The 14,892-nt window shown below is 29.7% G+C and overlaps 1 protein-coding gene across 1 annotated transcript in view; it reads right to left on the bottom strand.

The window, feature by feature from the left end:
• LOC136978587 (calsyntenin-1-like) overlaps positions 1 to 14,892 on the bottom strand; it is a 79,067-nt gene that overhangs the window by 25,711 nt on the left and 38,464 nt on the right. The window contains exon 3 of the mRNA XM_067274320.1: positions 7,891 to 8,074. Coding sequence (XP_067130421.1) covers positions 7,891 to 8,074 — 184 coding nt within the window. The remainder of the gene's footprint in view (positions 1 to 7,890; positions 8,075 to 14,892) is intronic.

Raw genomic sequence — 14,892 nt, 5'->3', positions numbered from 1 at the left:
AAACTTATCCTAAAACAAACGCAACACGATAATGAACGACCGAGGGGATGTCAATCGAGAGAGAGGGAGCTTTGTCCAGGTGCTCGTGTACGAGTGTCAGAAATGGGAAACAAAGGGGGGTAAATGGCCACCGAAGCATCTGGCGGACCGCGTGAGGTCAAAAACGTCAAAGAGAGGGCCATAACGGCGGAATATACGAACACGAACTTCAAAGACTCCGTCAACACCTCTTGGAACTCTCCCGACCCAGATCGGTCTCCGGTTTCACATAGAAACAAAAGAAATGACCAATCAGGGTAAGGGAGAGGAGGAACAGAACCAATCAAGAGGGTGAGATTCAAGGGGGAAAATATTATAAAACTCCCGAGTCGCGAAGACAGGCGGTTCTCCTCCAGACAGAGGGGTTGATTCTCCTTCAATCTTTGGGAAAAGAAGTGCGGCGGTTCTTCCGCAGAGGGTGCATCTCCAGTCGAGTCTACCCAGGTCAAGACGACCCGGAGATCACGGGAAATGAAACAAGATTCCCTCTCATCTGCAACGGGACCATACCTCATCGTCCATCAGCGCCCAGAGACTGTCTCTCCAGAATTGACCGAGGAAGCCCCGGAACGTTCCCAACGTCACCTCAACAACGCTACGCTAACGATCTAGATCGTGTTGTATTGCAATTATATGTAAGTTAACTTAGTAGTTAGAATAAACGGTTTTGTGTAAGACACTTGTCATCTTTGTCTCCTACCGCCACCACCCACATACGATTTCAACCCTAAGTTTTCCTGACGCGTGATTAACTGTTTCCCCCTGGAAGTCGGCGGCCTTACAAAAGAAAGCCTTGTGTCATTCATATTATACTTTATTGTGAGGACTAATCAGATCAAAGAAAGAATAACATTTGAAATCTTGAAAGCAAGCTTATAGAAAACATACCAAAATAAGTAACAAAGTATTTTAACAAGTTTACTTTGTTATCCTATCTATTAACATGCTAACATAATGGGTAACAAAGTTCAGACAACCCTCATTTTATACCAGTCTGATTTATGCCAATTGATAATAGCACTGATTTCAGATTTTCCCCACAGCATGTAGAATATTTTAGCAACTCTTATATGCAAATACATTTTTACATTTTATGGTAGTGTTGATAGCAACTTTGCTTTAGTAGTAATTCTAAACAATATCAATTTGTTTATTAATCTAAAGTGTTTACTGCTCATGCTATATTTCATTGTTTTAAAGTGAGGTTATTGTGTAATAATAAAAATATAAAAAGAATGCTGTGTCAAGTAAAAATAAATTAGTGAATCCAAATGTCCAAGCATGCGTTACAAATTGGACCGTCACTAGGAGCAAAGCGACTTTGTAAGAATGAGTTTAAATGAAGCCTTATGCAAGCATTTGTAGTTATATTGAGTTAATTACATTTATTGATGTTATGGCTTAACACAGAATAATTTTGTATTTATATATGTTTTTATTTTGTATTTTAGTATCTTTAAAATAAAATGTTAATAATCAAGAAATGTCTGAAGTATTTTCTGTTTCATTTGTAATACATATGAACGAAAATTCTTAGAAATAACAAGAATCATACCTACAATATAATAATCCTTTCTATTTTTTAAATAAGAATATTAAATTTATGTTGCTATTGTTTTTGTTTGCCTATTTACATTACTATTACAAATCTCACTGGTTCTTAAACAGTGCCATTCCTCATATCTAGTTAACCATTTCAAAAAGAACGACCAAATTCCTTCCAAACCATTTCTATTTCTTCTGTGGCATTTTAGTCTTTATAATCACTTTAAAACCATCAAGTTATTTGTAATCCAATCAAAGGAAATTTCAAAGAAGAAATTATTCAAGTATAATCTATCTTGATTTAAACAATCATTTGGTACAGTTATTTCTAGCTTACTAAAAATTTTATTTGCATAATCTTTCTTTTTCCTTCATCTTTTCATTTAATAATTATTTTTTTATTAGGCAACTGTAAAATTAATATTGGAAATATTTTTACACTTTATTCTGTAAAAGACAGAACATTTTTTTATTTTCTGCAGATTACATTAACTTCTTTTCTCAGTTAAAGCCTATTATTATAATTGCTTAAGCTGATAATGTAATATTAATCAATAGTGAACCAAATCTCTTACAATTAGATCACTTTTGTCAAGTTAATTGGATTCAATCCTACAGACTAAAAATCAAGGAAAATCAGTAGTAATGCTTCTCTTTTGTTTGTTAATACATTCTATTCTTCTTTTAATGTAAGCAATAATGTTGCTGTGTACAGTATGCTGAAACAGTTAATGATCTCATGATAATTTTGACAATAAATCAATTAGGATTTTAATTACTTTATTTTGTATAAAAATGAAGTAATTAAAATCCTAACTACCTGTAAAGAATCAATCAAGAGATTTTTCTGCTTTATTTCTTCCAAATTTCACTGCTTTATTATTCATTAATTTTCAATAATAATTAATGAATTAATTAGATTAGATAAAAAATTAATTTAAATTTAGATAAATATAATGTAGACATCTTAGCTTGCTTAAAATAAAATTTATGTATTTTTTTCATTTTAAAAAAAAAAATTGTTTCCATTTATCATACTTTTGATTCAGAAATAGATTGAATTTTCCAGATTCTTTCACATCATCAAATGACATATCTTTTTGTGTTTCTGCTTGAAACACTCATAATATCAATTGCTTATACTCTCAACAATATCATCTATGCAATCTGTAATGCTTATTTCTCACTTTATATAATTTCTTTCATCTTTGACTCCTCTCCTCTTTCTGTAAGCAACTGTAGGTATTGTTTTGACCATCCTATTTTACATAAGACTGTATTTGTTTATTCCTTTTTTATGCTAATTACAATAAGAAATAAAGTATTACAAAATACAATCTATTTTGTAATGTCAATTCCATATAATAAGGACATAAATACTTCTAATTTTTATAATAAAATAAAAAATAGCAAAACTAAACTACTAAAAACAAAAAAGTAAAAAAAACTGATATTTATTATCAAGTATAAGTTAATCATTGTTTCAGTCAACAATGTTTAATGCGTATTCCATCTAAATATTTATAATAGTTTTTATTGTTTCTTTTGACTACAAATCAGCAAGTCATTTATGTAGTTCATGAATGGCTTGGACTAGATTGTACAATTTATTTTGCAGATTTAATTTGGTTTATATACTTAACATCAACTACATCTTAGAAGACATACAAAATCTAAAGTACAAAAACATTAACTAAATCTTTCTCTCTCGTAAGTAAACAATTTTAAGACTTTCTTATATTCTCTATCCTCACATGCATGGATTTTCATCTTCATTTTTAATTTGTAAATGAGATAGACACGCTATTGTGTTTTAATACTTGAACGATACTTATCATTTCTCAGTTGTTGGTTTTTGATCATTAATGAATAAAAAATAACAGTAATAAAGAGAAATTATTATACAAAACAAAAGTATCTTCATAAATAAAACCAAAAAATTTATAAAGATGGCTAAAGCAAGCCATTTTTATGAATGTTTTTAAAAACTGAGCTACTACTACTTGAACAATTAATATATTCAATATCATATTAAATGTTTATTAACTAAAAATGACACTGGCATTATCTGGGCAAAAAATAACACCAAAGATTAAGATTAGAAGCACAAAATAATCTAATAGATTATTTCATATTTCCAACCCTTCTATTATATTATATTATAGTATTTGTTTTATATAACTACAAAAGTCATCTTACTCAAGGATTTATCACATCAAGTGACCAATCTAATGACAATTTAAAAATTTGGTTAAAGTGTATCTAGGTAACCCTTATGGCAGCACTTCCGGAATCTCTATAACATTTGCGATTAGAAATGCAAATTTTTAATTTTCATGGGCCAGAGGACGCATGTTCTAACCTAACCTAAACTATTCTAATAAATTAGCAAATTATTGGTAATTTATTAGAGAATAGAATAGGTTAGGTTAGGTTAGGTTAGAATGTGTTCCCTGATTCCAGCAAACAGAAGAAAAGAATAATTTGGTAATTTATTTGAATAGGTTAGGTTAGGTTAGAATGTGTGTCCTTGGGCTGACGAAAATTAAAAATTTGCATTTCTAATCGCAAATGCTATCGAGATTCCAGAAGTGCCGCCATAGGGGTTACCTAGGTACACTTTAACCAAAAATTCTTTAAATTGTGTACAGTAGAGGAATAAAGAATTTTTAAAATGTGTTAGATTGATCATTTAGTGTGATAAATCCTCACCTAAGATAACCTTCATAGCTATATAAATCAAATACTATACAAAAAAAAAAAAAAAAAAAAAAAATTGTACTCCTAGAACCTATATCCAGTGTGACGAAAAAAAATGAAAGGGCACATAGCGGGCATTCAACATAAGAGAAACTCCACCGCCCTCGCCACTTATGCTTCTGATCCTGACATCACACCAGCCTTTAATCAGGCGAAACTAGTCTGCACTACTTCACACATGGAACACCTAAAATGGCTTGAGGCCATTCACATTTATAAATCGACCCTTAATGACATGTGCATCAATTTTAAAGATGAGTTATTTTTGTCTGTAGCTTGGCAGGTGTTGATGGACTCCGAACTTTAATTGTTAAGATCTGGTAGCCTTACGATTATGCATGTGTGACTCATGTTACACTTTTGAATATTTTTTCTCATGTTTCGTTAACCGATTGCTCCGTTCCATCAGAAACTCCATTTTACACCTGAGGAAGAACTCACAACAGTTCAAAAACGTTTGTGGTGAACCCTTTCATTTTTTTTTTGTCACACTGGATATAGGTTCTAGGAGTACGATTTTTTTAATACATCACGGTGTTTTGTGTTGTTGTTGATTTCAAATATTATACTATAACAAACATTAAAACAAAAGCCATATAATTTGGTTATTTCACTACCATTGTCATGTTTACTGCCATACTGGGACAGTAAAAAATGGCATAATTTCATTGGTCAAGTAGACACCAATTAAAAGTATATCTTAAATTTTTTCAGATATCATATTTTTTCCTAATGTTAACTCTTAAGAAACTGTAACATTCACAACCAAATAACAAATGATAATTTGCCAACCAATCAAATTTTGCGAAAAACAGATCAAATATTCAAACTTGGCACCCTCGAAAACTGCCTAAAACATATTTTGTGCTTGCTGGTAACCTTGTATTATGTAATTTTCTCATTCGAATGTTACCATACTGCTGGTCTACAATAGAGAGAGGGGTTTGTTGCAAAGGGGTTGAAGTAATTCGACCAAAAGTAGTCGTTGACCTCCTCCTGCAAGAGAGAATGGTCAATGACTACTAATTAATACTTGTCAAGTATTAATATTTGAAAAGTGATCTGTGATGAATAGGCACACGATCAAAGTTGCTAACCTTAATGTCCAAAAGACTTCATATGACTTTTTTTAAATAAAAAATTTTTTCTAAAAATGCAAGAATAATTACTTTTATATGATAATAAAGTGTTTATATTTTTGCAACAGGTTGTAAAAACTATGTGGGAAATATGTTCTCATAAATATCATGTTTATAAAAAATTATTGAGTTGCAATTTAAAAAAAGTTCTAGCTTATAAATTCTGACTGTCATCTGACTGTCTAATCTTCCTTAATCTCAAGAGTTAGATATATAAAAGTTGAGACCAAATATGGAAAGCTTATGAGCAGGAGTACCAGGTTAACTTGCCATGAACTTCCAGTTTAAACCAGAAGTTATGTTACTTCAATTCAAAATTTCACCTGAAAGGAGTTAGAAAACTCTGTTGGCACAACTCTTGCTAACAGAAAAAGTATGATGTACAGAGGCAAGACCACCACTAAAAGAATTGAGAACATTGTGACAATGTCACAATAAATAATTGTTCATTAGAATTAGTTTGGTTTATTTGCTTATGACAATGCAAGTGATCTGCTGAGAAGGATGAATCCCAGTAAGACTTTTATGGGAAAATGGACACTATTTAGGTGTTACTAATGTGAAGAAAATCCAGAAAACTACATGTGACCAGCCTGTTTGCAATATCCAAACCCACCACTAACTAACTATCAGGGCTTGGTGGTTTTATCCACTCAGTTACTGGAGGGCACTTATTAGAATTAAGAAAGTACCATTCAGAAATGAAAAAACCAGAGTTGTTAGATATGGAAAATTAAACACTTATAGACTTTTCACAGGCTTAAACATTTTCGATTTCATGCAGGCAAGTGCTATATGCTATCTGTCGCAGTAACAATATAATGCGGCTATTCTGCACTACATCATTGTCGCAGTAATTAAGTAAATATAATATATATTTTCTTAGTGTTAGACTTCCATTTAAGTGTGTAATTAATAATTAAAATATAATTTTTACTATATTTCTATTCAATCAGAGTGCCACTGAAAATTGTCCTGGTTGCTGAACCCATTCTAACCTAACCATCAGTAATCCAGCAAAATCATCCTACAGGTCCTAATGATGCTGGATTAGTAATAGTCAACCTGTTATTAAATTAATATGTCTTTTAAACAATTTAAATAATGGAAAAAGAACAGAGAAGGTCTGCGAAGTGAAAATAAATATGAAATTGAGTTGATAACATAATTGAACAAATCGAGGCAGCTTATTGGCGTGAAATTCACGGCCGTCAATGCCAAATAATTGTTCTCATAGACTTCAGAAAGCTAAATGCTTGTAATGAAAGTCACTTAGCATGCACGGGCAAAAGCCTGGGGCCGTTCAGACTACCAAGCTGTCTTGAATCTGTGAAATCATAACTGTGACTTATACCGACATCCTATTGTCTCTTTTCTCTGTTATCACCAGGCTATGAGTCACATAATTGTAAAATGGGAAATCTACGATGGAAAAGTGACGAATCGAAAGTATCATGCGTGAACATTATGATGTATGCATAGGCATATGTGGACTAGAAGGGAAAGAGAACGGGAAGAGCAAAGATGAGCGCTTAAAAGAAGGATAGGCAGGATCAGACCCTCAGATGTGCGACGATTCTCGAACGAATAGGTGTGTATGTGTGCTGATCTTTGTAATTATAAATTGTGAATATATGTGACTAATATTAGTTTGTTTTTTATTTTGTGCATATTATAAGTTATAAATAAATATAAACAAACAACACTAACCCGATAACGTTAAATCTAAATACCAAAATGATTAATTTACTGCGTTTTTGTTATTTCTTACTCCTGTTTTTAGGTATTCGGTATTTGGCTGAGAGGGCTGTCAATATCAGAAAACTTGCAGGCTTCTGCCAGACAAAGGGAAAATATAAACTGGAATTTGAATATATGTTGGCTAACCTAGCATCCAGTGGAGCAACCCACTACACATGATCCATAAAAGTGATTGGGTCTGGCATCCCTGTGACAATTATAGACATCTAAATGCCATTACAATTCCTGACCACTACTTGATCCCACACATACAGGATTACACATGGAATGAATCTCAAATAAAAAAAAATATATTTTCAACCTTGGTTTGGCCCAGGCACTGATTAACTCAGAAGACATACCCAAAATAGATTTGAACTTGAATCCATTCAGGCTTCAACTTCAAATATTTATATGGGATTCAAATTGTGCAATGAGTGCAACATTTCAGAGATTTACATACAAAGTTCTACATGGCCTGGATTTTGTGTGTCATATTTTGAGAGACATCAACAAATCTGAGAAAATTACATATAAAGTACATATTTTTAACATTTTCTAATTTCTGACTATTTATAATAAAAATATCTATTTTATGATAACTGTAAATAATTAAAAGAATAAAAGTTTCTTATAATAAAATATTTTAATAAATTTTTATACATACTTTTCTGATATTTGACCATCACATCCAACAGCAGCAATATCAAATTTATATGTTTTCCTTTTTTCACAATTCAATTCCCTTTTTGCAACAAGAACAACCTCTCCTTCTTCTTTATTTGTAATTTCAGCAACAAATGGTACATCTCCATGATGCTTATTGGTTATGAGGAAATTACAAACTTCAGCTGAAAATCAAATAATATTTCATTCACTATTTTAGGAATCTTTATATATATATATAAATTTAAATGTAAATATCCAATAACCCAATTTTTAGTTTAATACCAAACAATTGCTGGTTACAGGCTGTGGGTGCTGGAGTCATCACCACTGGTACTGAGTAACTAGTATGGATATTTCTAAATTAACTAATAATTCTTAGAAAAATGCAAAATTCAGAAATGGTAATACATTTAAAATCAAAGTAAATGGTACTGGTTTATAGCTAAGAATAAATAACCACCTTAAACAGCAATATAATTTCAACTCAAGTGTTTTTACCTAGTTTATAGACCATCATCAAGAGTTCTTCAATGACAAATTATAGAAGACATGACTGTTTTTTAAAAAATTGAAATAATTGAAAATAAGAACATTGACCAATAACTAAAATGTTACAGATCATGATAACATTGCAACTAGATATATAAACATGAAAGAATAATGCATCAAAATATGCCAAACAATTGCCAAATTAAATCGGGCTACTTCACTGCTATTATTTTTAATTAAATTCTAAATAATTTGGTACGAGAGGTAGGCATAGGAATTTAATTAAAAATAATAGTGGCAAAGTAGCCTGATTTAATCTGACAATCATTTAACATATTACGAAAATATCAGGCTTTAAGATGTTTATAAATGCATCAAAATATCTGACAATACAATAACGTTAAAACAAAATTTGACAAAAATTCCAAATTTTTAAATAATAGTCAAATGTTCTATAATTCATTATTAGAAAACTTCCGATGATGGTCTACAAACTAGGCCGAAAACATGTGACTTTGAAATTATATCACTGTTTAAAATGGTGGTTTGTTTTTCAAAACAGTACAGATAGCATGTTATACTGATTTATAGCAACGATAAACCTAAAGGCTACTTTATTTTCCATAATTAAAATATATAACCCATGTAGCACTTCTTTAGAGAAAAAACAAAAATTAATATTTTTAAGTTATATGAAAACGTTATATAGATATGATTTTATTTCATAACCTGCAGAAAGTTGTAAAAAAGAATTATAGCAAAGATATCTCTAATACTTCAACAACAACTGGAAAAACCGGCACCATTTGTAGATGTTAGTTTAAAGACATCCCTAGATGAGGATACCGAAGTTAAGTGGAAAGAAGTTTCATTTGTAGTCCGATTGAAAAAGTTTGCTTCTTATGACAACCAAACAATGCATTATAAATATTTCAATGAATGTCTCATTAAGATAAAGAGAACTTCTTCAGATTCTTGAATCCAATATAATCTCAATGACTAGTATTTGTTGGTGAAAATATTTGTTGATTCATATTTAAAACTTTTATATGGTATGCTTAACTTTTTTCTATTTATTGTAATATTAAATTTTCTTAATTTTTTATAATTATATAAAATAATAGTTTTATATTTTATGTTAAACATTAAAAAATTTAGATCTTAAAAGAATATCGCTAATTTCATTGCTAGCCAATGTTACTGACATTTAGATGTTTATCTATGTCAGCATAAAAATATCAGCACTTCAATTGAAAGTAGCAATTCAAATCTTAATGTGCTTTGATATTAAAGTATAGTACAATTAGAAATACTTCATAAATATATTCTTTGAAAGGCTATTTTGAATTTGCTTCATGCAGAGTAACAATTTTTCCAATAAATTAAATATATAGTAACTTCATTTCAAACTTATTGATCAAAGACTACCTAGAAATCATTATCTGCTCTTTCTACAACATAACAAGGATTGATGCAGCACATGGAATTAATATTCCTTTTCATTTTAATTCTTGTTTACAATAATAATTGCAATGCTCTTTTGTATCACTTATGATGAAAAAGAACAAAAATAATAATTACCTGTCAAGCCATTTCAACCTCTAGTTCCTTCTAACATATATTTTCAGACAAAAATGCTCCATAGTATAGGCTTTACTGTTTGGCTTGACACAAAAACACAGAAGTTCTGATATGCTTCTAACATACTGTCAAAAACAGTTTGAAACAAATTTTGTCCTTTCTCGTGAACCTCAAATCCTATTGTGAGGTTTAAATGTTTGGAATATTTAAATTTTGAGAATGTTATAGAGGCCTACAGCACATAGTGACAATCCTTTCTGCATTCGTTTGTCTGATGACAATGATTGTGTATTGTTGAAAGTACTTGGTATAAAAAAAAATTTTAATGCTGTCTGACAGTGTATACATCTAGTATTATATCTAATTTGGTATGGCCTTTGAAATACTGTTTATTTATCTCATTATTAGTGTCATTATTTCACATTGACTCTACCATTTTGGAATGGACTGCATTTGGAAAAACTCACATTTAATGGTTGTGCAGCTGCTTAAACTTACAACCAGCAGTTGGCCCATTGATTTTACATGGCAAATTTTGACCTCAGCCCATAGATCAAATTTCAAAATCTTTCTTTGTCAAAACATCAGCCTTACCAATTTGGAAAAAATATTTGGAAAAAATGTTTAATGGTCATACAGTTGCTTTACATTTCAATCACAGACAAAATACCTGACTTATGAAGAGCTCCGCTTACACTCCACTTAACAACCATAAAGGATTAATTCTCAACAAATTTTCACAAGTTTCATAAATTTGATCTGTAATTTGAATTTTTTCCAATCAGTCTTTATTACCGTATATTTCTGCAGATAAGACAATAGTTAAATCATAAAAAAAGCCCCCAAAATCCGGGGTCAGCTTATAGGACAGATACAAAAAAATTAGATTGAAATTTATATAAATTAAAACCATTACAAAAAAACTGACAAACCGTAATTATTTACTAGTAGAGAGTAGGGCATGTCCACAAAATAGAATAACCCGTATGACGTTTTTGTGAATAGTCAAGGTCATTACCCGAATGCCCGAATCAGTGCAAACGTTTGCAACAATAGCAAGGCAGAAAATAAAATTTGTTCATTTGAAAAATTACGAATAGGACATAATTCCGTATACGCTATACAGTATTATTATTCAGACGATGATCGCTGATCTAAAGTAAATTCATAGGCCGTTGATAGTTTGGGGGTCGTCTTATAGGACAGATATATGCTAAAACTATAAAACTTTGCTGAAAATTTATACCTCGTCTTATCTGTGGAAATATACAATAGTTAATTTCTGAAATTTAGACCAAGATTATCAGGATATTTACTTTTGGATTTTTCAATACCAATTTAATATATGTATATTTCAAATTCTAAATTTTATTTTCCTAAAAGTTATTGCATACAAAACAGTTTTTGATATATTTTGTATATAATGTAATAATTTAAGATCTACAAAAATTTTTTTTTGGTTTATGTTATAAAAATTATATGATTAAAAATAATCATATTTGAAAATAACTAAAATATCTTTCTTTTCAAGTATTTAATATATTAAATTTGTGGCCTATTTCATGGTTTATTTTCTTTGAACTATTTCAGAATTGGATCTAGAAGAATTAAAAGAGCTTATCTTTCAGGGATTTATCAGATCTTGTTTATATCACAGTTCATCGATCATATTTCAGGTTCAAGGATAGATTTTACTGAGAACAACAGAGAATTCTGATTAATTTATTTTTGTTGGTAACATTATGGCAAAAAAAAGCAAGAAAATAAAATAATATGTTTATTTATGGGAAAGGTATTGAAATAGTTTTATAAAAATATTTTTATATGATTTATTAGATTTTCCTCTCAAGACAGATGATAAAATAAAACTGTAAGATTATATTAGACTTAAAAGAACCAAACAACTGTGAAACTATGATCTTTAGAAAGAGCTCCTATAATAACATTTTTTGTTAATATCTAATAATTCCTGTTTTTTAAATATAAGTTGCATGCATGCTGATCACATATAAGAATCACAAATGTCTAATCAGACTGATAAAAACTGGAAGAATAGACAAGTTATAGAAAGTCTTGCAAACATTCATAAAATGTTTAAGGGATGTTATGAGTTTCCAATAAGAAAATAAACATGTTAAAAAGAGAGAGAGAGAGAGAGAATACTTAACTATACATTGAACAGAAAAAATGGTATGTGTGATGGGATTCAAGTTTCCACAATTCTAGAAATATGCAAAACTCAATTATGCTATTGTCATAATCCTAAGCAAGCTGTATAATTAATTTTCAGAAGGCTTGATCATGGACATTTAAAGATAGTTGAAGATAGAAAAGAAAATTAATTAATTAAAGTAAAGTGTAAAAGTTTTAAAACATTTTAATCCATTAGAGGTTGCAATAGAATAATGGCTAGATTTTATCTGTTTCTAATATTCAAAGTAGTGCTGGCAACAAAACCAGTTTTTGGTAAAACTGATTAACTGGTTTTCAATAAACTACAATTTTAGCAGAAAAACTGGAAACCAGTTTTGAATAGGTAATGAAATCTGGATCATTGTGCTTAGTTGCCTTTTTTGACTTAATTGGCAGTAAAATATGATTCCAATAACAAACCAAGTGAGTCTGAAACAGATTAAACCAAGCTTCTTACTAGAGGTTGGGCTAACAAAACAGAAGCTTTTTACTTTAGACAAATCAAACAAAGTAAATCACTTGAGAAGGGTATTGTGCTCAAAGTGACTAGTAGAAACAGGAAAAGAGGTTGACCAAGAACTTGATGAATTGACACCGTCAACAACAGTACTTGAATACTGCTGAAATAAATAAAGCAGCAGCGAGAGATTGGAAGACATGAAGATTACTACTGATACATGGAATAACTGAAAGTCATCCTAAACTGAACAGATATACTACTAGAATATTTCAGTGTAACATTATAATTTGTACTTGGCATCAATTTACCATCCTTGACTTTTTTAACATTATCACCAAGCACCAAGCATTAATCATATTTAACTTTTAAAATTAATGTGAGAACTAGCAAAAATTAATTTTAAAGCAATAAAATTTTAAAATGTTGTTTATTAAATACTTACAAGTTAGACTAAAGTGTTTACTAACATCAAAAAAACACATCTCTTTTGGAGAAAATAATACATAATACAAGCATATTCACAAATCTCTATCATATAAATATTAATAAAATGCAACAATAAAACATTAATTCTACTAAATTCATACTGATTTTGAAATCAGTTTGTCATCTGATATTTAAATACTGATTTTTACCAAAACTGGTTTTGTTAAAAACTGTTTAACAAATTTTGAGAATTTGTGGTTTTGACAGCACAGTTCAAAAGTTTAAATCAGGCCTGGCCAACTCAAATTGTTTCGCGGGCCACTTTGATCACGCGTAACATTATGGTGGACCACAATTTAGGCAAACATGCTTTTAAAATAGTAAAACAAATACAAAATGAATAAGATTTTATTGTTATACCAAGAGTTCTTACTCACACTTGCGCATTAAAACAATGACAGATGCAAATTTTCATTTATTTAATTGTTTTGGTATACATAATGGGAAACAAGTTTTAATACATATATATCACTTAGCGGGCCACACAATTTAATGTGACAGGCCGCGGGTTGGCCAGGCCTGGTTTAAATCATCTAAATTTAATTTACTTTAATTTAAATTTTATATAAATTAATTAAATTAATTAAAATTTTAAAAACAATTATTTGTTTTTAAAAAGAACAGAATGAAGTATTCTAGAGACTGGTCATATGAATGAAAATAATTATTTATCATTTCTTATGAATGAATTTCATGAAGATGGAATGTTAGTCTGAAAATTCTTGAGTCTTAAACAATTGAGTTTTGTGCATATTCTGACTCCAAAAAAGCATAATATTTGTAAAAGGTGGAGTTGTTCTTAAGACTATCATAAAGAAACTAATGAAACTAGAAAAAATAAAAGGTCAATAAAAGCAGAAAGTTTTGATATGACTGGCAAAACTTTCTGCTTTTATGATATGGTCTCTGAGAATATCTAGAACAGACGTTTTCTTGTTACTGCCTCTTTTAAGAATGTAATAAATACTAAGAATGCCCTCAGATAAACATCCATAAATAAATTTGAAAACTCTGCACTGATAATTAATTACTTTCACATAGAATTATATCACAGATACATTCATGTAATAATGTTATTGTAAAATAATTTCTAATTTTGTTTTCATAACAGGAAATTTTTTAATATTAATAACAACTGACAATAAAAAAATTATTTTCAAATTTAGTGTTTTTAAATTTTACTTTAAGTTTTTATTTAGTTAGACAGTTATTTTTCAAAGCAAGGTTTACTTCATAAACTCTGAACTGATCTTCAAAATGTTCATAAACCCTAGATTAAGAACTTCTGTAACAAGAAAACTAAAAATATCTTTGCAGAAGATTGAAATGTTCTTTATGTAATTCTCTTCCTTACTAACCACTATTTAAACTCCCTGTCATGTTTGAAAATAGTTAAAGAAAGAATAGAATTAAAATCAGCAATATAAGGTACAAACAATGATGGAAAAGAGACTGTAACATAAATTCTCCTGAATTTGAAATTCCTAATGTTCTGTACTTTTCACACATTTTAAAATTTAACTGAGAACTGATAGGAATGCTATATCTTCAAATCAGAGCAGCCACTATAAGTTTTTATTTTTTTTAAATCATATAAAACAGAATCTACAATCTATTTCATGGGTTCTAACTGTCTGTTTATTCTCATTGACAAACTTGTATCATAGAGTTTTGCTGTTTTTCAAATTCCTTACAACATAGGTATTTAGTTGTAATCAATAATGGATTCAAAAATCTTTAGAGAAGGTGCAGAAAGGAAACAATATGCCTTACAAAATTTTTCACCACCTG

This window comes from Centruroides vittatus, unplaced genomic scaffold (genome assembly GCF_030686945.1).
Source record: "Centruroides vittatus isolate TY-2023 unplaced genomic scaffold, ASM3068694v2 contig_546, whole genome shotgun sequence".
Lineage (NCBI taxonomy): Eukaryota > Metazoa > Arthropoda > Arachnida > Scorpiones > Buthidae > Centruroides > Centruroides vittatus.
The sequence above is the reverse complement of the archived record's forward strand: the minus strand, read 5'-3'. Positions and strand labels throughout refer to the sequence as shown.